This window comes from Tachypleus tridentatus, chromosome 4 (genome assembly GCF_004210375.1).
Source record: "Tachypleus tridentatus isolate NWPU-2018 chromosome 4, ASM421037v1, whole genome shotgun sequence".
Lineage (NCBI taxonomy): Eukaryota > Metazoa > Arthropoda > Merostomata > Xiphosura > Limulidae > Tachypleus > Tachypleus tridentatus.
This window is the reverse complement of record NC_134828.1, coordinates 97,725,435-97,752,081: the sequence shown is the minus strand read 5'-3', so window position 1 is coordinate 97,752,081 and position 26,647 is coordinate 97,725,435. Positions and strand designations below refer to the sequence as shown.

The 26,647-nt window shown below is 33.9% G+C and overlaps 2 protein-coding genes across 7 annotated transcripts in view; both read left to right on the top strand.

Annotated features, from left to right (window-relative positions):
• The window catches only part of LOC143249737 (very-long-chain (3R)-3-hydroxyacyl-CoA dehydratase-like), a 53,031-nt gene extending 49,473 nt beyond the window's left edge, over positions 1 to 3,558 (top strand). For all 5 annotated transcript variants that reach the window (XR_013027924.1, XM_076500071.1, XM_076500069.1 and 2 more), the window contains one exon: positions 351 to 3,558. Coding sequence is in view for 4 of the 5 variants with exons in the window: in XM_076500071.1 (XP_076356186.1) it covers positions 351 to 430 (80 nt within the window). In the remaining variant the exon portion in view is untranslated. The remainder of the gene's footprint in view (positions 1 to 350) is intronic.
• A 12,386-nt stretch (positions 3,559 to 15,944) lies between these two features.
• LOC143249736 (uncharacterized) overlaps positions 15,945 to 26,647 on the top strand; it is a 32,607-nt gene continuing 21,904 nt past the window's right edge. For both annotated transcript variants that reach the window (XM_076500067.1, XM_076500066.1), the window contains exon 1: positions 15,945 to 17,361. In XM_076500067.1, coding sequence (XP_076356182.1) covers positions 16,811 to 17,361 — 551 coding nt within the window. In that variant the 5' untranslated portion in view covers positions 15,945 to 16,810. The remainder of the gene's footprint in view (positions 17,362 to 26,647) is intronic.

Here is a 26,647-nt window from a genome sequence, read left to right as displayed (position 1 = left end):
GAATACAGGTTCAGTATTAGAGCTGGTGTAAATTTTACTCATATGGATCTTTAGAGGTTTAATCTTACATATATATAACTACTGCTCTAATAATATATGTTGTACATTAGATGTATTACAGCAGTAGTTCTCAAAATGTGTTTGAACCACTGGTTGTCTGAGGGTGGTCCACAATTCACGTCACTGATGTACAATACCACAGTCAAGGCCAAACAGAAGAACATGCCCTACCCTGCCAAAGTGGTCCACAATCAAAAACGTTTGAGAACCACTGTATTACTGTAGTTTATTTTAATATTTTCAAATGCTAATTTTTCTTTAAAATAAAACTTTTATCTTTCCTCTTTCAGCATTATATTTCATGATGTTACACATGTACAGAAAGAGGAAGAAGTATCTAAGAGCACCAGGGCTGTGGAAGATGGAGTGAAGAGTTTATGTTCACATTTGTTTGTTTTTCTGGAATTATTAAACAGTTTTCTAGTCTCCTAACAAACGACATACTTAAAAGCTTACTATTATGAAATAGGGTATTTTTAAGGTAGCTGTGTCAAAGAACAACAAACTAGGATGTAGGGATATATACTGTGGTAGTTTTAGTTTGAGAATTTAAAATGCAGTAGGGTTATTTCTTACAAAGTTTCACAAATCAGATTGGTGTGAGGGTGTGACTATTTGGATTTTTCATTTCACTGTGGTCACAGGTTTTTGGTTTTTCTGCAGAGAAATAAAGCAATTTTACTCGTGTGAAAATGAGAATAGTAAATAAAAGTTATTTTCATGTTGTCACAAAGTTTTATTCAAACACAACACTTTGAATCTATTCACAGTAAGTTTGAGTGTATGAGAATATCATCATGGGCTTGATTACGATCTGCTTGCAGGTAAAGTCTGATGGTAATTTAAAAATAAAATGGTGTTTATGTTACAACATAAATAAGAAGCAGACATATATAAAGAAGCAGATTAAACAAAAATTACAACCAGAATAAAACAATGAAAAGATAAAAATATTGTTTTTTTCCCCTCATTTACCATTTAGTGTCTGATAAATTCTGATGCTTTTTGTAATTGTAGCTGGATTCTTTACAACCAGTGTAAAAGAAAAAAAATAGAATATGTATATTGAGGTATTGGCTGAAGAATAGAAAAGCTTTGTATAGTTTCTGTCACTTATTTACCAATTAGTATATTCATATAATCCAACTCATCTATAAACATTTTAAAAACATTAGTCCAACTTTGCTAAAAAATTTCTTTTTTTTACTTTTTCCTAAATGTATGAAATCTAGTATTGTTTTCAATTACTTTAACATAAATCCATGAAACAAAAAGGTTAAAACTTTAATTCTGTCTACTTATTGTAATTTTAGAATGTTATGTAAAACTTAATATAACTGAAAACTAGCTCAAAAACAAATACCTGGTATTCTAATTTTGAACTAGATGGTTCTTATAGAAGATGTCATTATGATAACTATGAGTTTTGTAATGAGTATCATTTCACATAAATGTTATAAATTAATTTAATTTCTTTAGGTCAAAAACAAACTTCACTATTCAACTTGCATAACTAAATTATTCAGATTTGATATCACTGCTAAAAATAATTTAGATTTCAAGTTATTGTTAATTTATGTTAATATTCAATGATTATTAAATATCTTACTAAACACAACCAATCTTTCACTCTATGCAGGCAATATTCATAATTTCTACTTAAATATTTTAATTCAGTGTTCCTAATCAACATATTTTGCTTATCCATCTGCAGCTGGTGTTTATGTCTAAATCCTTTAATTTTTTTGTATACAATTTCAAACTTTTAAATTAAAAAGTAAAGATTTTGAGTTTTACAAATAGTGATAGATAAATGCTCACCAATATGTATTCAGATTGTTATGAAATTATTTAGCGAAAGTTAAATAATTGTTAGATAATTAGAATACCATTTACAGCAGTAATTCCCAACCTGTGGTATGCAAATACTTAGGCATGTGCAAGAACCCTTAAAAAGAAGATAAACCCCTGCCTAAAAATTAGATGGTAGTCAGTCATTTTTACTATCCACCACCCAACTTATTGTTGCCTCATCTGTAAATTGTTTCTTTTTATTAATATAAACCATTTTCTGTTTTCTTTTTAAAGTTAATTATATTTGTCAGGGGTATGATGCTGGCTCGAAGTTATGACTAGAGGTAGGTGTCATAAAAAGGTTGAACAATTACTAATTTAGAGGACTCTTAGAAATACTTTTTTACTGTATTTTAATGAGTTACTTAAATTGATTGTGAAGGATAACCATAGATGATGAAATGGTTAAAATTCAAAAATATGCTATCAATTGGCAGTAAAAAAACTATGAAATGATTTACTGATGTATAAGATGTGCATATCAGACATAATCGTAGTTTCTGCCTCACAGTGTTCTGATGAAACTATAATTAATTAATCCTGTATGATGTTAAGAGTGTATTGTTGATGGATACCTAGCTCTGCTATCAAATGGGTTATATTTATAAAGATATATGTACAACTAGAAGTACATACTAGAAATAGGTATTACTGTTATCAAGAAGTGATAGAATTTAATAATTAGAGCTTTTACGTATAAGAACAATCTCAGGATTCTCTTTGTTCCTTCTACACTGCAAGAATGTAGAGTTAGATCCCAATGAACTGTGTAGACAAAATATCTTTCTAAATTAAACTTTCCTTTGTTTTCTTTGATGTAACATGAAACCTTTGTTACATTGACAAATCTAAAATAATTCAAAATGCAGTCAGTGAAGATGACTGGATTTTATGCACCCAGTGATAGTGGATATCATACTGTTAAAGCTAAGGAAACAAATTTATTGGACATAAATACAAACTATTCATAACAGTCCTTCAGTTATAGAACCTAATTGAAGTGTTGTTTATATACAGTTTATATTTGTATTACAAAATCATTATTTGATATGTTGAAATAATTGTAACTTAATTGTTGTTTAGTATTTGTTGAGTGTTATGCTAGTCAAAAGTTTTTAATTTGACTTTTTAAGTTTGTTACATTGCTAAGTTTAACAGCATTTTTATTCTTGAAGGATTAACTAATTTTTTGTTGTGTTTGAATATGGAATATTACATTTTATATTGAGTGTTACATTATTTATATGGCTGCTTGATGGAAGTTTTGAATGTCTGTTAAACCTTTGTTTCAGCAGTCTGTGATGTCCTGTTTATGTTGTTTATGCATTAACTCTCACAATTGTTTTTAATTAACAGGTTTAATATCAAAATCAATACAACAATTATTTTATTCAAAAATGAAACGTTTTACCACTTGCATTATTAGATTTGAAACATTTATCATTTTTATTAGAAAAGTTATAGAAAAGAGTACTTAAAGAATTAATATGAACGTAAACCAGTTGATATTGTATTGTTGATAATATCTTTTGAACTGGCAGTTCATTCTTTATATCAGGAGAACCTTGTTTAGTTTGTATTTATCAAAATATTGTATCTGTATTTATCATCCCTGTATCAATATTAAATATTTTGTTCTGTCTATTTTTCACTGTAATTTCTTTGACTATTTTTAATGCTTGTCAGTTACACACAGTATCAACTATTTCCTAACGTTTTCCATGTCACTAGAATGTTTCAAAGATGAATATATCTGGGAATTAACAAAATAGCTCTCTGCATTTTGTGTCCTGGATGTACTATAAGAGTGCCATTGAATCCCACTGTCCTATTAGATGAGTTGCTCAAGCATTGGTGATGTAAGCTGTTGATTAGATACTTTCTCTTCAGCCTATCAGCTCAAAATATTTGATGGCTATGTACAGAGAATCCTTTGTATAACTGTGCATAAAAATTTGGAAACAATCTTGGATGCTTTGTCTTGATAGAACCATACATACTTCTTTGATACCTAATATGCATACAGAAATGTTGGCTTTCTTATGGCATAATGATGTCAGTACTTGAAATCTGATGGCAGATTCCATCTTGACATTATTCTGTGGAGGAGTAACTAACCATTACAGATGAAACCTGCAACCATCATAAATAATTTTGTTTCTTGTTTTACCAGCAGGATGGTAATAAGTTGTCTGAACTGTGGAATGCACTTAAATAGATTCATACTTCATCAATTGTAATGACATACTTACCTTTGTTACATGCTGTTTACAACTCATGCAGCTTTCAACAGTTCTACTTAAGAAGAAATTTATAAATATAACATTTGTATAATTTTTTTTTACACCTTAAAATTTGTCAGTTAACTTGTTTACAATGCCAAGAGAGGTTCCTACTTTAGCTGCAGTGAACCATTAGGTTCTTGTGTTTTTTTCTCATAAAATACTGTTTTTTTATTATTATTACCTTTGGTGTGTGAGTGATATTTGATCATGGAATAACTTATTTTTCACTGCTGTTATCACACTTCATATCGCTTTACCAATAAATCTCTCTTTCTTCAAAATGCTGATATTTTATGCTTTGTATGCTTTGTAATTTCAAAATAAGAGAATTTAATTGTAGAAAGTCCTGTAATGTGATCCTTCCAATAGAAGTCATGTTAAGTGTCCATCTATACTTGCAGATCAACATACTTAACGAAATGCAACAATAGGTTTATTGCTTTATCCAATGTGACAAGTTGTTTCCATTTGTTACGTGTTCGAGCAGCTTCTAACAGTTGTTTCTTTCTTGTCTATTTCCAGATTATGGGAATGGGCAGGAACATGGTTTTACTGTAGATTGAAAATTATCCTTTGTATGTAGGCATTATTACAGCATGTATTCCAGAAGGGTAAAGTTTGACTAGAAGTATTTTACTTTTTTTTTTTTTTAGTTAATGTAAAGCTTTATCCTACATCCAGTTTATAATTGACTGTTCTTGCAAAGTGACAAGTCGTGTTTGGAAGGGTTCTAAAGAGATGTTAACTTTTTAAAACAAATGAATATCTTGATTAAAAACAGTGATAAATAAATAAATAAATACTTTCAGGCTAGAGCCAACAAATATCCTAACAGACTTAGCAGATTGTTGTATTTTGGATTATTTTATATGAATATTTCATGTTTAAAATGTGGGATAGCCCATATAGGCCTCACTTTTGTGATCAAATTTATGCAATAGCATGAAATATTCCCATCACTTTAAGTTGTAAGTAAATTATAAGAGTAGCAGTCAATCCCATAATGCATGTGGTAAGGTGACTTTTTTTTTTCTGGTCAGCAGTTCAAAATTACAAACCATGATGGATAACCTTAATAGCTTTGACATAAATACTTCTACCAAGAACTGCCAGTTAGCAACTGATGTTAGGTAGTGTGTTTCAACATCTGCCATTGTTCACTTGCACAGCTCATTATGATTAATTATTTAATATATTAATTAAAATCAATATGACCATATGATTTTTCCCCTGGTGGCTTGTCTGAAGGCTTATAACAATAAAAATTGGTTTTTGAAACTTATGATGAGCACCATACAGATATCCTATGGTGTATCTTGTGCTTTGATAACAAGGTGAGTGTCTACTAGATACATATTTTCAAAGCAAAGGAAATTTATTTTAAGTATTGTATTTCTCTGTTCTAAGCAGTATTTTCTTTTCAATGAACTTTTTGTGTTTTGTTCATGAACCATCATTCCTAATTGTCATGCAGTTAAGGTTTATTTCTCACAGAATTGTCAGAGGACATCTTTCTGGATCAATTAAGAGGTGGGATAGAAACCATATGATAGAATATAACACTGAGAAACAAAACTTTTTTTACTTACTTTATTCATTTGAAGATTCTCAAAACAGTTGGATTGCAGATTTGTGAAATCAGCACCTTTTCTGGTTGAGTATTACTTGCATAGTGTTAAAAAGATCTTTGAGATATCGCTTGCAATGCTGTGACTAGTAATTCTCGTATTTCAGTAGTTTTGATTCACTCATACACTAGTAATAAAGTTAGCGGTAAACGTTTAGTTGAAACAATCGCAGAACGCGAAAGCGTTTAGCGTGCATTTTTTTCTAGCAAGTTCATCGTTGCCAGGTTTTCTTTACGGTTTTATTTCTTATCCGTTATGCGTTTCGATTTTTGCGTGTAGGTGCATCGTACATTTATTCATATGACACTTGCCAACAACAAACGAAAAACAATCTCCAATAAAATATGTAATTACTTTCCAGTTTATAAAAGACTTGTTATTAAATGGAATAAAATGTTGTACTATTATGACAGTTATCACAAAGTTAGATCTTTTAAGAAAATTAATGTATTGAAAAGGGAATGGAAATTCAGCACTGGTGACTAAAGCTTTAGTGTAAAGGTAATTTTTTATATATATTTTTTTTTAATTTGAGGGAAGAGGAAATAAACTTTGTCTTTTACAAGTGGGGTGTTTGGAAACTTCTGTTATCCTTCAACCACTCACGTGGTTTTTATTGTTTCAGAGAATTTAGTTTTAAGTTGTGTTTGCAAAAATTAGCTAGTGAATAGAAAGAAATAAGAAAGAGGTTATAGAGCTTCCAGAAAACCATGAAAAAAGTCGGAGAAGACGGACGAGGTGTCTTTCTGTCCCGTGGAGATTGATAAATCGAGGAGAGGAAGTCTTGATACGGTTGCTACACAAGTATCAAGTTCCTGGATTAAACAATAATGCTTGTATGATGAATATGGACTAGGTTTTTAATTAACTGGAACTTTTTTATTGTTAACATTAATTTAGACTTGAACTGAAGTAGAGTCGGAATCTTTTCAGGGTTGGATCACAGGATCCAAAATTGTTAGAATTGACGGTAGAATTTTGCTGTGGGAGTAAACGCGAGTACCCAAAGAAAGCCCACTTTCACGGTCAGAATGTGAAATAAATACCCTGTAGAAACTGAAACGAAAAGAAGACAGTAAGGTTAGTATACATTTGTTTTATTAATCACTTTTAAAAAGTTATATGGAAGTACTAGAAATGTCTGGTTGTCATCCAGGTCGGAGACTAGTTCTTCTGCATTGTAATTGGTAGTGTGGAGGCTGAGGATTGTCGTAAAATGCGGCGTTGTTCCGGGAACGCCGGGTCGAAAACAGCATTCTGGTTGGTGGGCGAGGGAATGTTCGGTCGTTGTCGGCAGGTAGTTCGTCCGTTTTGATTTTTCTTGCTTTTTTGGAAATTCAATTCTGGGTTTCTCGGGTTAACGTCCTTTGATTTAGTCAACGTTGAGGTGTGGTTCAGTGCTGGTTTTATCTGCATAGCTCAAGATTCTTACTGTTCCCTTGGTTGCTGGTAAGGTCTATATGGATTCATGTTGTTTCTGGACTTGTGCGGTGTGCACAGATGCATTGTATGTGTTGACTTCTTGTTGAGGGTGCTTCATGAAAGTAGTAGTTTTCATTAGCGTCTTCAATGGTTTGCTGGTACGCGATTGGTGAAATTGAGATTGTGGATATCGTCTCGGTATTTCAGCTGTTAAATGAAAAAGTAGACGAAACCATTAGTTACCATGTGTTCTGTGGTGAATTTGGAAGTAATAATGATATTTAGGTATCTGGTTGGTAAGTTCGTGATTTTGATTTAATACTGTGTACAGCGTGTATTTCGGTTAATTAAGATAGAATGGTCGACGACCCTAAGAAAAACAGAGAAAAGTTGTGTTTTACCTCTAGGGAGTTTGCAAATAACTGATGGGTTAGAATTCCTCCCCTTTGTAACGGTTTGTTTTGAACTGGTCGTTAGCGGCTTTGGATTTGTATTTTTTTATTAAAATGCTTATCCTTTTTGTCGTGAGGGCGTTATAATTCACGGTCAGTTTAATATTCTGTAGTAAAAGAGTTGCCCAAGAGTTGGCGACGGGTAGTGGTGACTAGCTCCTTCCCTTCAGTCACACACTGTTAAATTAGGGATGGCTAGCTTTGCGCGAAACCCAAATAAATTATCAAAAAAATGATAGTTTCTTGGTCTCGGAGGTCAGATAAATACGTTTTCATAGTTCGAAGTATCTTTCAAAAAGACCACTATTAATGGACCACAGCTATCAAAACGAGATTTTTAGCTTTCAGACTTATAGCTGAGCCACTGTTTTTTGTGTGTTTTTTTTATTTCCAGAGAGATTCGTTTTTATGAAACGTTGCTGTAGATGGTGTCGCCACAAGAGGTGTGAGAAACAGAAACACAGTTCTTACCATAAGTTAAATCGTTACAGAGTGTACTGTTTTAAATCGTTCTCATCTTCTCAAGTATACACTAATACGCATCTGTTTTGTAATAAAAACATTTTCAACAAATCTTAGTTAATTTCATTTTAAGCTGTATACAGAAATGAATTAGAATTAATGTTCACAAACCTAAAGGTTGTCTGCAAGAAATGAAACACTGGGATATCTTTTATATATAGTTTTCTCTGGACGTAATTTGTCTTCTTTGTGCCTGCCTCTGGACTACACTTTTATATGTTCCTTGGTCTCTTTCACTTCCTTTTCACATTTGGTTTTCAGGTAAAGGATTATCTAGTGATGTTGGAGGTGGACTTCCGTAGGATATTTTTCTCCATAGAGTCGTATTTCCCCTTCCCATAAATCAATGTTACTGAATATTTCTGGCAAGCAAGTAAATGTCAAGAATCATGCATAGACATCTAGTAATGAAGTTCTGGGTCTTTTTCACTGTTGTTCTTGTACACTGTATTCATACAAAACTTACATATAAACGGTAAATCAATCTATGTTTGTTTTCTAACTTAAACGTTAGCGTTAATTATCTTGAACGTACAATCTCCGAATATTTGCTGTTGGTCTATAGTTATACCTCATTTTACTATTGGAACTGATGCCAATTTATGTACGTACGTATAAGCATCTTAAACAAAAAGGTAACTAGATAATATTTTTCTGTTTATCATAACTTTAGCTGAGATTTACCTTGTGAATAAAACATGATTATTTGTTTTCTATACTAAATATTTCATTCTAACAGGTTATGTTGCATATGTACCATGATACAACTCATGTTTTTGTGTATATTTCTTTATTTATCAGTGGCAAAAGTTATTCAACTTATCACCTTTTATCGCCACAAAACCTTTAGAGGTAATGCTCCAGGAGGACTCCAAAGCTCGTAACCTTATCCATTTTTACGAGTACATTCGCAATTTCGATTTTCATCCTTACCAGTGACGGCCCAATGACGTATAGACTCTCTGTCCAACCATTAACAAAATAAATATTGTACCTTTGCTAGTATACTGAAAACTGAAGAATAAGTTATATGTGTTCTTTAAAGTACTCAAGATCAAAGATAATTCAAAGAATAGTATTGGTATTGTGATATGATAGTGCAACTACCTAGAACATGTTTTTCTACTCTGGTAGTCTATTCAAAGATGTCGTCATCAAAGTTTACTTACAGTAGCAATCGAAATGGAATATGTCCGTCAGGAATCCAAGGGTGCTAGTCGTTTACGTCAGGTGTAGGGTAAAGATATTTGGACGAGTGTGTAGAGTGCATCTGACAGCAGAGTGTGTCCAAGTTCACACTCGTGAGTATTTATAACAACCATTGAATGAGTTGTGATTTAGATAAATAATTCTTCATTTAGTCGATAAGTAAATCTCAAAACAGGTGCGATGTTACATAATTTTGTAGATTATTACTGTAAACAATATTTTTGCATTTATTGCAAAGATGCTAGAGATATCTTCCGTCTTCCCTAATTTTGAACTATTGACTAAAGGAAAGGCAGTCAGCAGTATTCACCTCTCACCGCCTTCGCTAAGGGATTGTCATTTGTTTAATGTACCCACAACTTAAAGTGCTGAGAATATTTTGTGATTTCGTACGGATTAGCAAATGCAGTTGGACATGAAATTCACTTACTTAATGATCATGTAAAATTTATTATTGGTACAGTTTCGTTCATTAGATATCATATTGTTTAGAGAGTCTAAAAATCAACATTCACACACAGAAAAAATACAGTTTTATTAGCCTCTTTCAATTATTTTCACCGGGAAATTAATTCTTTTTAGCCGCAGCAAAGCGACTCGTACTATGGCTTTGAGTTGTTCAAGTCGAAACATTTAACTCGTATCTCCGTCATCTCTTCACCGATTTGAGATTTAATTATAGTTCTGAATTGAAGAGGTCAAACTCTATCGATTTATAAAACTGACTCCGCCCAAGGTCTCATGGACTAATTTACTTTAATTCTGCCTAAGGAATTTAAATTTGAGGGCAAGGTAGAAAGGATCCTTATCCATAATAAAATCGAATTAGGTTTACGTGTGCACCTCGCTTCGTTTGTTTTTGAATTTCGCGCAAAGCTACTCGAGGGCTATCTGCGCTAGCTGTGCCCTAATTGCCGTGGCACTCTGAATTCTTTTTGGTAAAATTCTCATGCTGTGAAATTCCCATCACTCCCATTTTTTTGTTAGCAATATTTCTGTGCGCTAACAATAGTAAGTGAGGACGGCCCGGCATGGCCAGGTGGATTAAGGCGTGCGACTCGTAACCTGAGGGGCGCGGTTTCGCATCCCCGTTGCGCCAAACATGCCTTTTCAGCCGTGGGGGCGTTATTATGTTACGGTCAATCCCACTATTCGTTGGTAAAAGAGTAGCCCAAGAGTTGGCGGTGGGTGGTGGTGACTAGCTGCCTTCCCTCTAGTCTTACACTGCTAAATTAGGGACGGCTAGCACAGATAGCTCTCGAGTAGCTTTGTGCGAAATTCAAAAACAAACAAACAAACTGTTGCAATATGAAGAAACATTTCCCGTATAAATTATGTTTCTACGTATAATAAATAAAAAAAAACATCCTGGTGAAAAAAGATTAAATGAAAAATAACTGAACAACTTCGGCTATTGGACTTAACCTGTATCAACTAACAGAGCTACCAGACAGATGTATACACTCAGAAAACAAATTCAAAACTGTAGACTTTGGCCACCACTGTGACAAATGTTTTAGATAACTTCGTTCTATAGTATTGTAATTAGCAATAAGAACTGGTTAAAAATTAAATACAGCTAAAATTGGATATATAAAGTACAATAAAAACTATTGCCAACATTAACGTGGCAGCATCATTTATACAACTGAACACAACATATTAAATACGTCCAATGGTAACGTCATGAACATAACCATGTCCTTAGCATAAATTTAAATATATACTTTGTATATTATTGACTATAGATTTGTTTTGTTCGATCCAACTAGCTTATTTTATCTTCCATAACATTAGCCATAGCTAATTTTAACACTTTTATTTTCACTAAGATGTTATGTTTCTTTAAAATGTTTCAGACATCTAATGAAGCACACGTCCATGTTTTACTGCTTTAATCTTGAACGCCTACAAGTTTCTCCTACATATACTACTACAGCGCATATATTCTGCATTATAAAGTACTATTTATTCAATAACAACTGGTACAATTCTACTTTATAGTACTGCATTCAACTATTTTCCTGGTTAAAATAAATATATATATCCACAACTGGAAGTTTAAATACCTTTCATATTTCTTGTTACATTATTTTTATAATGGCTGATAAACAGGTACATACGAAATAGTACCAAACCTTCTTTTCTTTTTTCTTTCAGGATTCAAGAATTTTTTAACCACACTAGCAGGATAATGTATTTATTCATTTATATGTTTGTTTGGAGCACAGTTAAGGTTAGTTATATTGGCCCAATATGGCCTGGTGGTTAAGGTACTCGACTCGTAATCTCAGGATCGCGGGTTCAAATCTCCTTCATACCAAATATGTTTGCTCTTTTAGTTGGGGGGAGGGTGGCGTTATAATGTTACGATTAATCCCACTATTTGTTGGTAAAAGAGTGGCTCAGAAGTTGGCGGTGAATGGTGATGACTAGTTGCTTTCCCTCTAGTCTAAATGAGGGACAGCTAGCACAGATTGCTAGAAATAAAAAAATAACAACAAACAAGCAGGTGTGTACTTATTAACATATGTTTTAATAAACACATATTCAAAGTTTGAGCGTAAAGTATAACTAATTGGTATTGTTTGGCAAAATGTTTCGGTTACAGCGTCATTCTTTAAAATGTTCTTACATTTTATAACATTAGCAACAGATTCATTCGAAATTTAATGATCGGTAAGAGTACAACGGTAACAGCAAATACGTTTATAATAGCAAGAAAGACTTAATTATTGAATGTTTCGAAATATGCGCATTCAATATTTAACAAGCTATATATACATATATCCTTGGTGGACGGGGCACAAATAGCTTATTATGTAGCTTACTTACAAACAAACAAACAAGCTATAATTGTTTAATAGATGAGAATGCAATATTGTTCGTTTCTGATCGTTCACAGAATACATATGATACACGCATTGGATCCCAGTTAACATTTGTTTTTTTTTGCTGTAACGCCGATGTTATAATTCAACTTGTCGTGCTGAAGAATATTTAGCCGTTTAGAGTATTTTCCTGATATCTTTGTTTGATCTCTAAAATTTATGAGTAAACGAAAAGAATGTATAACGATATGTTAACCACGTTACATCTGAGAAGTGAAAATGTACATCGAAATCTCTACCATCGAAACTTACACAAGTGTTTGTAAGAAAAGAATATATAATTAATGATTTCAGGATGCTTTCGTTTAGAAACTGTGAGAGCTTATGTATGTATAGACGTTACAATAACCACTCACAAAACAAGAGAGTTGTCAAGAACATCTTGAGCGAGCAATTATATCGTGACGCTCATAAATGACCCTTGTTTCTTATAACAGCAAGAAAAAAACAAATCACATTAAAACGTGCAGATCTGATGTAGCCGCTGAAATTACGAACAGTGTTATCGCCTGTTTTACTTGTTTTACTGTTATAAGAGAAGAAGAGTGATCTTTGAGTTTTACTGCAGTGCGAAATTGTACATCTTGGTCGTCATAAGTTATTACCTCTTGACATTATGGATTAAATATATTCACCTCACAAAACAAATAGCGATAAGTACATCACAGACACATTACGTTTTTACTGTCACATGTATTAAGGGATCATTGTGAAAGACATGAAATTCATTCTCATCTCTAACAAAAAAATATTGTATAGTGCCTCAAATTGAAACAAAAATATATGAAGTCACCCATTTTGTTGCTTTCCTTTTTTCCCCAGTTTTTTTTTTCTTATACATTATCCTAAAATTGCCAGCAAAAAGTAGTATATAAGTTGCACCTTTAATCTCGAAATGGAAGCACAAAATATTCGCATAATAATTCTGAGTCCCTACACTACATGCATTGGAAATATAGTAGTGTAAGTCAGTGTATATTAGAAAGTTTGTAATGTATTTTACATAAAACTATTTGTTTGTTTGTTTTTGAATTTCGTGCAAAGCTACGCGAGGGCTATCTGCGTTAGCCGTCACTAATTTAGCAGTGTAAGACAAGAGGGAAGGCAGCTAGTCATCACCACCCACCGCCAATTCTTGGGCTACTCTTTTACCAACAAATAGTGGGATTGGCCGTCACATTATAAGGCCCCACGGCTGAAAAGGCAACCATGTTTGGTGTGACAGGGATTCGAACCCATGACCCTCAGATGACGAGTCGAAGGTCTTAACCCATCTGGCCATGCTAGACCTACATAAAACGAATTTCAATCAGTTTGGTTGTTTTGAATTTCGCGCAAAGCTACACAAGGATTATTTGTGCTAGCCGTCTCTAATTTAGTAGTGTAAGACCAGATGGAAGGCAGCAAACCATTATCACCCGTTGCCAACTTTTGCATTACTCTTTTATCAACGAATAGTGGGATTGGCCGTAATTTTAACACCCCCATGGCTGATATTGGGAATATATTTGGTGTGACGGAGATTCAAACCCGTCACCCACAGAATATGAGTCAAGCACCCTAATCAATTGGCCATGCTGGGCCGTATTTCAATCAGAATATGAATATTAAGCTAAAATGCGTTTGAAATTAATTGAACTTAATGTCATATAGCAGATAAAACTACGTAGGCGTCAACAAATTTGATAGTATTTATACAAGCGCAATACACATCACTGTAAATATATAAAGGGGTTTTATATATACATGTATACAATTGGAACTTTTTAAAATAATCAGAAATAGCTGTATAGAAATATTGATTTCTTTTATGCATGTTCAGTAAGTATGGTGATTTCAGTAATATATTAACATGTATTTAGACTGTTTCTAATCATTAGTGTTATTCACGATGCTTACTCAAACAAACACATTTATACTACGATAAAACAACTTTTTTCCTAATTATTTAATGAGATGGGCGTAAAACCGATAAGAGTATTGTTCACTTGAGGCATGATGGGAAATACCTTGAGATGTTCTATTGTAATTGGATTGGTTCTTTTAAGGTTACTGACAATTACGTCAGTTAGCATCAAATGAAAACAAAAAAAGTAGCTGTGTTGAAAACCTTTTTAACTGTTCTACCATTTTAATAGACTGAGCATGGCCTAATGGTTAGTGTGCTAATACTGCGAAACTGACCATTCTATCACATTGGTAGGAACTAAGCGAGGTTCGATAGTAAGCGTGTTCTGACTGTAAACCTAACTATTATATCACTTTATTAGAAGATTAGAATAATCCAGTGGCTGGATTGCTTATACTGTGAATTCGAGAATTCGTGGTTTCTACTCCTACAACAATACTTTGAGGCCATGGGAGTGCTATAAGATCGATGGTCAAAGTCTACCTGTTTGCCAGATATAAGAAACCCAAGAGCTGGCGGTGGGTGCTACTGGCTAGCTGTCTTTCGTCTAGTCTATTCAATTAAACATTATGGACAGTCACGTCCCTTTTGTAGCTTTGGGCAAAAATTACTAAAGAAAACTTCAATAAGTTTGTAGGCGTGGATTTAAAGTCACCTGATATTACTGTAATAAATTATTAGAGAAATATTATTAAAAATAGGAATATATTATATATGTATAGTGTAAATAAAATTGTGAATATATGTCATAATATATGAAAATTTTAATAATTTAAGATCATTATTCATACAGATAATTAAAGTATAATCATTGCCAGAATTTTACCTGATTTTGTCTTCTGTTGCCGACTTTCAGAAGTAGATATATTTCTACTTGCTCTTGAAGATGGAACGCCGTCTGATGCTAAGTTTGTGAACTATATTTTTGCTGTACTGCTCTTACCGACGAACGGATGTCTCCTGTTGCCGACTTTATGAACTAGGTTATGCTTGTATACGCTCATGCAAACAAAGGAACACCTTCTGTTGTCAAGTTTATGAAATGGTTTATGCTTCTATGTTCTCTTGCAAACAATGGAACGCTTTCTGTTTCCGAATTTCTGAATTGTGTCTGCTCTTACAGACAATAAAATGCCTTCTGTTGCCGAGTTTCTGGACTATCCACATAATTTTGCTATGTAGTGAAATACCAGTTTATGAGGATTTGCTGTCTTAACTGTTGTTTCTTAAAGTTCTCGGTTAAAAACCGGGTGTAGTAAAAAATTGCAATTTAAGTACGGCAAATATATAAGTTATATTATTGGTCTAACAATAATACAATATATTAAATCTTTCATCATGTCATTGTTTATGTACATTACAAAATATGAGTTTAAAACGTAAACGTATTTTTGACAATTTTATCAGCCCATCATGTACCATAGTAAAATAAAATTTATAATAACTGTTATGTATTTTATACATCTCTGCTCATTGTTACAGTTCCATTTGCAGGTTAGCGTCACCAGCCAGTCTGTCACGTGATCACAACAAATCATCACAGTGGTTGGTGGGAAAAAAATCTTTAGAGAATAAACGAGATGTGAGGGCCGGAAGTACAGTTTCTAAACATGTTAAAACATTAAATATAGACTGTGACTGTTAACTGGCGTGAGCGTAAGAAAACTTCAGAAAACTTAGAAGATTGTTGGTAAGTGTATATGTAATCGCATGGTTGATGATAATATATGGTTGTTCGTGCCCCACACCAGCAGTCGCGGGGCTTAGAATCGGTGTTTTCACACAGCAGTCTTAGTTATTTCATTATTTGATGTAATATAAACGCAACGTATAACACGTAACTTGTATGTTTTCCCTCGCGATTCTTTCTTACATTGTAAACGCTTGACAGGCTGACAATGAAGTGTGCGTGGTTCCTCAGGTGACGACTATTTGTTTGGAAATACCGAGTCTTTTTGTACACTGTATGTTTCTATGGGACGCTTTACTACACCTCTCTGAAGCTACTGACCTGATGTGCCACTTCTTTTCTCCCATGAGATCAGAGTCGACGTACACTACATTTAAAGAGCGGTTTGTGTTAATGTCCTTAACGTGTGTGTGTGGGAGTGAATAGGACGTCTGTGCTGTGAAAATCAGGGCAGTAAAACAATAGACATTACATTGCAATACGTCCCACAGTCTACAGGCACATGTCTTAAGGCTAATAAATATTTAGACATCAAGGTTGTATCCAATGGACAGTTTCCTTAACAGATTTGTTCAACTACTCTAATGTTATCAACATACTAACCATCAGGAGCTGATTTTCATTTTTGTTATCTATTAGGAGGAAAGAATATTAAAAATTAGTCTCCTAAACAAATGACTGAACATGGAGGCAAAAGCTTTTCTTAGCCAATATAAACGGAGCTTTGTGACGACACTTTTTTCTAAACATGCAACATATTTGTAGATTCTATTTACTCATATTACTGTTAACGTAGGAACTCCGTTCGTTAGAACTGTATATTTCTAAATACGTCATGCCAGCATCAATTAGGAGAGAAGAATAAATATAACTCCGCCCACTCAGAAGATGAATGGTAAAATTCAGACGCGTCCGAATTTTAACTTCAGTGTCGTAAGTGCCGCTAAACACAGTCTGGATAGTAAAATACCTCGTATTAGTAGTGGTGTTGGATTGACAAATATAGCAATGACCAGTGCTCCTGTAAAACCGTTGCTGGACCTGCAACATGGAACCACTGGACACGCAGATATAAGCACGAGGCGTCAAACTTTGACATATGACAAGATTAATATACAGGATCAAGATTCCAGTGACTGTGGTGTTTATCAGACTTTGGCATCCTTAGCTCTCATATGTATCTTGTCCTTGTTCATGGCTTTCCTTGCCCTGTTTTTCCTTCAGAAAATTGGGCCGTTGACATTGACTTGTGGAAAACCATTTAGTAGTGAATCTCTTAAAAAACTTATAATTGGAAGTGAAGAATTTCTTGATGTCTATCAAGTGTCAATATCACTGAGCACCCTCACCATAGCTTTCAACTTGTGTTGTCTCTTTGTGTGCTCTATTCAGTTTCTTTTCGCCATCAAATTAATGAAAACTCCGCAAGGAGATGAAAGGTAATAAAATGTATTTTTCCTATTTGAACTGTAATTAAATTAACTCTTTGATAATTAATGGCTAAGGTAAATGATAGGATGTTATTTTTATGTTGTGCGTATATTTATGTCGATCATTCGGTCCCGATAGTTTTAGTAGAGTTATGCAAGAATGGTGAATATATATATGAAGTAACAAACAGAAAAATTAAGAAAAAAACAACAGACCAAACTACAAATCGAACTTTATTCACATTGTAAGATGTATAACCAACCAGTTTTTTTTTTTAAGTATCCAGGTGAAATAATGAAGATTCTGTTTATTTTCACAAATACTAGGTAAAAACAATTGTATTTCTCTTCACGGGTGTCACACTCAACCGTCTGGTTTGGTTTGTTTTGAATTTCGCGCAAAGATACAACAGGGCTCTCTGTGCTAGCCGTCTCTAATTTAGCAGTATCAGATTAGAGGGAAGGCAGCTAGTCATCACCACCCACCGCCAACTCTTGGGCTATTCTTTTACCAACGAATAACGGGATTGACCGTCACATTATAACGTCCCCACGGTTGAAAGGGCGAGCATGTTTGGTACGACGGGATTTCGAACACATGCCGTCATATTACGAGTCAAACGCCTTAACCATCAGGCCATGCCGGACCCTCAACCGTCTGTATAAAGAAAAAAAAAATATTCATTTATAGTAATTAGAAGACTTGCCACGAATTCAAAAGTTGAATGTATTTCAATGACATCTTCTGAATGAGTCTTGGACCAAAAGTCTGTGTTGCTCTTTTGTGTACGAACAAGCGAGTCGATTTTGGGAGAAAGTGGACTTTCGTGTTGGTAATGGAATATTCTGTGGAAATACATTGGTTTTGACAGTTCATTTTACTTGATTATATATAGATGTTTTACAGAATTAGGTTGATGCCAAACATAAATTGTAAATATAGGTAATATATAGTAGAAATTCTGAGAAAAATAAGTTCTGAGAAACTAAGTATGAACATTATATATAATTATAAATATCTGAATTCGACATATGTACATACGTTCCCGCTGATACAGCGGTAAGTCCATGAATTTACAATGCTAAAATTAGAGACTCGATTCCCATCGGTGGACAAAGAGATAGTCCGATGTGGATTTGCTATAAGATAGCATACATACACTCGAAATATATATAACTGCCATGTAACCTCATGAAATTAATTTTTTGTTCGCTATAGCTCTTTTCCTTTGTGATGTCCATTTCGATTGTTTTAAATTAGAAGTGCAAAACCTACCGTTCTTTCTTAAGGAAGAATAAATTATAACCTTCTCCAAATGAGGCTGTTCGTTAAGATCATTGTCACATAGAGTGACTGAGTTAATGGTTCATGTAAGGCAATTTCGTGATATGACTGCACTCTCAAGTCTTCTCGAACGAGTTGATATTTTAGCGCCGTGTTGTCACGTTGTGCGTGATGTCGTGCAGAGGACATTTGGCAGATATTTAAGGTCGGGAAACGTTATGCATTACAAAAAATACATCTATGGTGCTTTATTTGAAATTTGGAAATAATGGAAAGTTTAGAAATTCTACTCTGACATATTCGTGGTAAAACAATATTTAATGCTACGTTTGCATGACTGCGATTCGTTCTTCATGAATATACAACTATAAACACTAACTCTTGTGAAACATAGAAAATTACATTAATTGATATGTGACGTGTATTAACTACATAACCATTGATGTATGATGCATATCTCGGTTGAAATTTGTTGAATGAAAAATAGTATACAATATTTTTGTAATAGTGCAGTTAAAAACGTTTATTATTTGATAAAACAAAATTGAAGTGTGTTTTTTAAAGTTTTACTATATTGATTAGATAAAGCAATCATTTTCTATCAAAATATTTTAATTTGTAGATGATTTGTATTAAAAAATAAACCTCCTGGTTGTAATATTGAAACACACCGCTAACAGCGAGTGTATCCAACTAATGAAACAAATCTTTATAAGGTTATTTTTAGAGAAACCTTAGATTTTACCGTTATTCCTTTAGGGGAATGGATTTTGTTTGTTTATTTATTTATTTGCAGTTAAACACAAAGCTACACAAAGGACTATCTGTGCTCTGCCCACCACGAGTATCGAAACCAGGTTTATAGTGGTGGGAGTCTGCAGATATACCACTGTGCTGTTGAGGGCGGGGTAGCGGAACATTTTTAAAGTTGAGAACAAAAGAAACGCATATTTAATTAATTAAGAGTTTCCAGACTGATTTAAGTGCTTAACTTGTTTTGGTGGGAAAGTAATAAATTAATATCTCGTGCTTAAAGTAAAAGAACAGTCAGAGATTTTGTTTTATTTTTACTTGAGTTTAATATAGAACTTATATCGCTATAAAAAGACTAGACAGAAAAGCGTTGATTAATCTAAAGGTACAGTCGACATTTTAGCGTGTACTTTGGTAATTCATTTATCACGGTATATTTTCCTGTCTCGAATTTGAACTCAAAACCTCTTGTTTACTTGGCGTGTGCCTTTTCTTTTTTTCCTTTTTATCGTTTATCAAAGATGAAAGATAGCCATCATACAAAATTATATACAAACAACCCACGTCAAACATACGTCGAGTATTACAAAACAACACTGCACAAAGCATGTCACACTAAGATTTAAAGTACCTTAAAGTGAACCTTATTTCCTTAAAGCTCAGCCATATCAAAAGTAATATAACACAATAAATTATCCTTGTACTTAAATCTCAACCGGTCGAAGTAACTTTTATTTTGAAGCTTGGTTTCACAACATACTAATAAACGAGGCTTAGGTTTACCAGTTCTAATTGAATAGAACATATTTAGCCAAGGAAATAGCATAAAACATTAGTTGTATCAAACATAATATATCGAAATAATCAGAAACAATAGATAACTGAAACAAAATAACCTTTTTTTAAACCCATTCCAAATAATCCTCGGATGTTTACGTTCAAACTAAAAATATTTAATAGTATCACGAAATTTTTCACAATGACGAAGTACGCCTTTTAGTGTTTCATTTTAATCATAACAGATTTAACTAATTAAAAATAATCAACTTCAACCAGAGTATTTTTTATACTCTACAATCTCAGCTGAAGAGTTGAGTCCTTAAAGTTGCTAGTAAGGAATTTTTTAACTATCTAAACTACTATAACTATGTGGCACCAATTTGTCAAGAACAGTCCGGTCTGGTCTTTAATCTGTTCAGTCCTGTAGACGAGATAACTCGTCCAAGCCGATCGGTAACACAGTGCCACGGACGATTTAATTTGTTCTCAATAATACTTAACATCAACGCTAGATGTCAGGACCATACATCATTTGACCTACTTACATATTGTTTCACTTTCGATCCAAATTGGCGTCACGAAAAAGGTTACAAAATGAAGAAGCATTAGAGTTGTATTTTGAACTTGGTTCGGAGTTGCAGTAGCAGCTGAAATACTTGGCAGTCAACAGGTTAAGACTATTATATGGTTTTTACTTATCGACTAATTTCTTTAGGTAGTGTTAAGAGATTCTTTTAATTCTGTGAATTAACTGTTACTGAAATAGTATGATTTCAAGTTTTACAAATTAGTCGTTTTGGAAGGCTACTGGTGGAATAAGATTTATTTACTTTAGTGATGTTTTTGTGCTATTTTGCTGTTTTCTGCGAGTCAAACTACTGATTGTATTTCATATTAACTGTATTTGTCAGAAAAAGAATCAAACTCTGTTGCATTACACATGGTTCAGTTAGGTTATATTAAAACGATTTTGGATATGTAAATCTACAATTAAAGTGATAGCCAAGGATGATATAAAGTCATGATACAACTGTTTGTATCAGAACTACATTTTGACTTTGGAAGTAGTGTGATGCTATCGAAATTTGATCACTTTTGAGAAGACCGTGTAACATTTCTTTACGAAGCATTGTTGATTGATTGTTTTTGGAATTTCGCACAAAGCTACTCGAGGGCTATCTGTGCTAGCCGTCCCTAATTTAGCAGTGTAAGACTAGAGGGAAGGCAGCTAGTCATCACCACCCACCGCCAACTCTTGGGCTACTTTTTTACCAACGAATAGTGGGATTGACCGTAACATTATAATGCCCCCACGGCTGGGAGGGCGAGCATGCTTAGCGCGACGCGGGCGCGAACCCGCGACCCTCGGATTACGAGTCGCACGCCTTACGCGCTCGGCCATGCCAGGCCTCTTTACGAAGCAAGTCTTGTACTTAATGGTATCGGAAAATCAAGGAATATGGACATGCAACTAGTCAAATCCCAGTCGTGGTAAGCAAAGTGCGGCGTTTTGTAACAGATCAGATTCCACAAACACAAAGTTCAGTGGTAAAATCTGCTCATGTGCAACAGGCAACAGTAAAGTTACAACATATCTGTTCAAATCGGGGTGTTTGTTTTTTTGTAATTAAACACAAAGCAACACAGTGTGATATCTGTGCTATGCCCACCACGGGTATCGAAACCAGGTTTCTACTATCATAAGCCTACAGATATACTGTTGTGCCGTTGGGGGGCTGAAATAAGATATATCGAGTGTTAATTTGAAGCAACTCTTCAATAATAACCTTGTATTTTATAAATACGCCACATTTCTATGCTTTCATACATTTTTTTACATCAAATTCAAAGTGAAACAGATGAGAATAATAATAGTCATAGCTTCTAGACTAATTTCTCTGTTTACAAACCACGTGTCAGCGTAGTTGTGGTTAACACAACGCACAAAGAGTAGGGTTACTTTATTATGCTGCATTTATAGCCTACATATTTGTGTTGTGTTTTGAAGTGGAAAACCATCTTTTGTTCTCTGGAGGGGCAAAGTTGTTGGGCTGAAATTTGTAGATTTGTAAATTGGATAGTTTAAAGCTGATTTTTTGTAATGACGTTAATAATTATGTTTGCATGTATAATTTTTTACTATGACCTAACAAACGTTAGAGTTACAATTCAAAAGTTGTTGCGTATGGATGTTTCTATTGTTGTTTTTGGAATTTCGCACAAAGCTACTCGAGGGCTATCTGTTCTAGCCGTCCCTAATTTAGCAGTGTAAGACTAGAGGGAAGGCAGCTAGTCATCATCACCCACCGCCAACTCTTGGGCTACTCTTTTACCAACGAATAGTGGGATTGACCGTCACATTATAACGCCACCACGGCTGGGAGGGCGAGCATGTTTGGCACGACTCGGGCGCGAACCCGCGACCCTCAGATTACGAAGCGCACGCCTTAACGCGCTAGGCCATGCCAGGCCCGCATGTTTCTATTTTACTAAGCGTTTCAGGAAGCGCTGATGCCTTTCATTTGTTTTATGACTGCCATTCTATTTATTTATTTTCTGAACTAAATGTACCATGTAAAAACTACTCCTGAATTTTTATTATAAATGTGTCTGTATGTATTTACTTATTAGTAAAAAGCCACATCGGGGTATCTGCTGTGTGCACCGAGGGGAATCGAACCCATGATTTTTAGCGTTGTAAATCCGAAGACGTACCGCTGTCCCACTGAAGAACTATTATAAATGGAACCAGAAAAAAAATCACCCATAAGATAAATGTGTTTCAGCAGTTTAAATTACTTTCCCTGCATTAATAATAAACACTGGTATCTGCACATGGACCTAGTTGGATAATCAACACTTCTACGTTCAACTCTCACATACCTCAAGTAGTTGGAGAATTAAACTGGTGTTTATGATATTTCAAAAGAAATATACCATGCAAATCGCCGAAAGCGACACCTATGATAGAAATTATTTGCAATCGGTCTGTTAACATGGACGCTGGGAAACCATCATCCTCGTTTATTAGGTGTATTATGGAAAATGGGAGGAAGAGAGGTGTGCTTTGGACATGACAAGGCTCAAAACGGAGCCTTTTACGAGGGGCGTACACTGCAGCGTTATTTTCAAGACTCACGATCGTCAGCTACAGCATGACCGGGCGTAGTTATGTCGACTGTAACGATGTGGCGAGTCTCCAAAATCATTTTAGTGTAATGTACTCAACCTCTGAAAATGATAGATTCTGGGAATAAGAGTTCATGTTTACAGGAACGTCTAAGGAGAATAGTTTTTTTTTTATATATATGTTATAAGAGAAACATGTTTATATTAATTTTATGTCGTGGCTTCTATATATATATATATGAAATCAAGTGCTACTAAGCTCTTTAAACAATAAGATTTTTGTTCTCCTTAGAATCAAGTGGTTTTTAAAAATTCGGCATATTTGCTTCAGGATGTTTCCAAATATTATTTGTTATTGGGTCTCAGGAAAAAAAACAACACAAGATAAATACATGAGGTTTTCATTAGAGAGCTTGGCTTTACGGGATGTGAGCCCATACTATTTGGTAAGCTTTTTTTCAAACCCAAAATATTCAACAGGGTTTATGTGCCTTTGAATAGGAGGTTTTCCAACTTGACTTTTTGTTACTTTTTTGCCATAGAACGAGCGAGGCTTAGAATTATCTTAACGGAAAATTAATTTACGGTTGTCAGCCATTCGTAACCATTCATATTCTTAAAGCATTGAAATATTTCTTTAAAATAATATTACACGAGTAAAAACTCATTTATATGATCTGATTGCATGACCGCGTACAGATCTTGATTGCACTCTGATTTTGATATATATGTATATTTATAGATGACTAGAATAAATATTACTTGAAAAACTGTATCGTCCTCAACCGACCAAGCATGTAATATTACAATCTCCATTTGGTAAATGGAGAGCTTAAAATGTTGCGTATGTACAACCGATAACGTTATTAATGTAAAATTTTCATTATTTAAGATACTTAAGAATTGATTCCATCTATGCATTATTTTTTATATCTTTGTAACAACATAATTAATTCTTTGTTCGTTTCCCCCACCCATTGGCATAGGGGTATGTATGCGGACTCACACTGCTAAAATTCGAGTTTCAGTACCCGTGGTGGGCAAAGCACCGACTGCCTATTTTGTAGCCTTGTGTTTAATTACAAACAAACAGATCTTTTTTAGTGTATAATTTACTGAAAGACATGAATCAGTAATTCATCTTTTTATAGATAAATTAGCAGATTGTTATTTATATATATATTAGCATACCGCAAACATTTTAATCATTGTTTCTATCCTAACATTTTAAATTCCCAGAACATAAGACAAATGCTCGTTTTATTCCTTGTCATTCTAAATTATTTATTGCTATAAAAACAAACCGGCTGTTTAACTTTATTTTGTCCCTATTCCTACTCAAAATCATCTGGTGGTTTGCTGTTAAGCTCAAAGCTATACAATGGTATGATTGTACTCCGCCCATCGCATGTATAGAAACCTGATTTTTAACGTTATTAGCCCTAAAACGTACTGTTGACTTACCAGATGGCTTTTTTCTTTACACCAAAATATATGTGTTACATTAAAACAAATGACATCCAGTAATTTAGGCATACTCAGTTAAAGCATATTACAAACGTTTAGAGTGAGCAGTATATTATAAGTAACTAGAATCTATGTATTGTTTAGACATAAGCTTTACATAACTTGGGTTTTGCTTTAATCCGTTGCAAGTCAATTTTCTTATTTATTGTGGCGAATTTCGTTAAGTATGGAAAAATTCTCCCTTCAGCTGAATATTATAAGTCATACTTCATATTGGAGGGGTAGCTGGGAGGCTGAACGACCACCTCGATATTCTAAAAGTCTAAAAGGGCCAATTTAGGCTTAGGTAAATCGCTTAAAACATTTGTATAGTCGAAAAGATTCACATTTTTTTGAATACCTTCCCTCTGCATGGCAAATACTTCGCTGGTATTGTGAGTATTGTTTGTTTTTGAATAACTTCGACGGGTTTTTGTTTTCAACGATTGTTACTACTTGTTCCCATGTTCTTTATCTAAAACGTTTGATTGATTATATATGATTAGTACTGGCAACAAATGTAAGTAAGCCTGCGGTATTTGTGACTTCCTTTAACGAGAACGATTTGTACATGATAACCCAATGAAAAATTGGTTTTTAAGGTTTCCTTGGGCTACAAAGAAATGTTTAAAATTCTTATCTTTGGCATCGATCGCCACCCAAGAAACCTATGAGTGATCGGAATCTTAGTAAACTGTGGCTTACAAAAACAAGACATAGTCTAGACTTTTAGAAATACGTAAATTGTCGCGGTTGTCAGTGTCATCATTAATGCTTTTCTATAAGGTAAAGAAATTCTAAATTAATTTTTCTCCATTTTGTTTTCAAAATCGTTAACTAACTAATTTACTCACTCATTATAACCCAGTTTCATATCAAAACATGAAGGCTTTGGTATGATTATTGTACAAATGCAACAAGGTGCTTGTTTTAATACTATGGTTTTTGAAGTAGCTTGATTCTTTGACGTCATAAGCAAGACAGGGCTATGCGTTGCACGTGAGCAGGGCAGGCTCTAGCGCGTACGTGGGAGGGCGTAAAGACAACCCTCGCGAAATGTCGTTTGCCTATTCACCTCCCAAGTTAATGCTGTCAATTAATCTAATAAGTGACAACATTTTGATACAATTGGAATTTCCATTTATCGCTTTTTTCAAGAGTATATTTAAGAGCCCACTGCAATGTAAACTATTCATATATTGAAATTACACTATGTAACAAAATGTTTACTTTTTCTTGTTCCTGAGCAGAAAGTGTTTTTTTCTCAATTGCTTATGCCTAAAGTAAATGGAAAATACCTATTTTTCTCTTCAAACTTTGTTTTTGTGACCTGGGAGTGTATGATGAAAACATGATGGGAGACTATATTTGGTGCCTAATACGTGAAGGTGATTTACATTACAGTCGCAAATCTCGAGAAACTTCTCACTTCTAAACATTCTTGTATAACTTTAGTATAAATACATGTAAATCTTTATTCATATGTTGTTTTTTCAGACCTTATGTGAATGAAAATGTGTAAATTTGCCCATTTTTACATAGAAAATAGGTTAAAAAAGCAAAGTTTGAAGGGAATTATGGCCATTTTCTGTACTTTTACAACATAAGCAATTAAGAAATAACACATACTATCCAGGAACAAAATTTATGTTACATAGTGTTATAAAAAGCTGTTCAGATTGGTATTCATTATTTCCTAAAGAAAGGCATCCACTGTACGTAATGACCTTGTAAAACAAAAGAATTTGGATCAATTAGGGGAACCAGAAACATCCAGAAAGAGGCTTCTAATGATTCGCGCACAAATTATGATGAGCAAAATGCGGCATATTGTAACGGTTG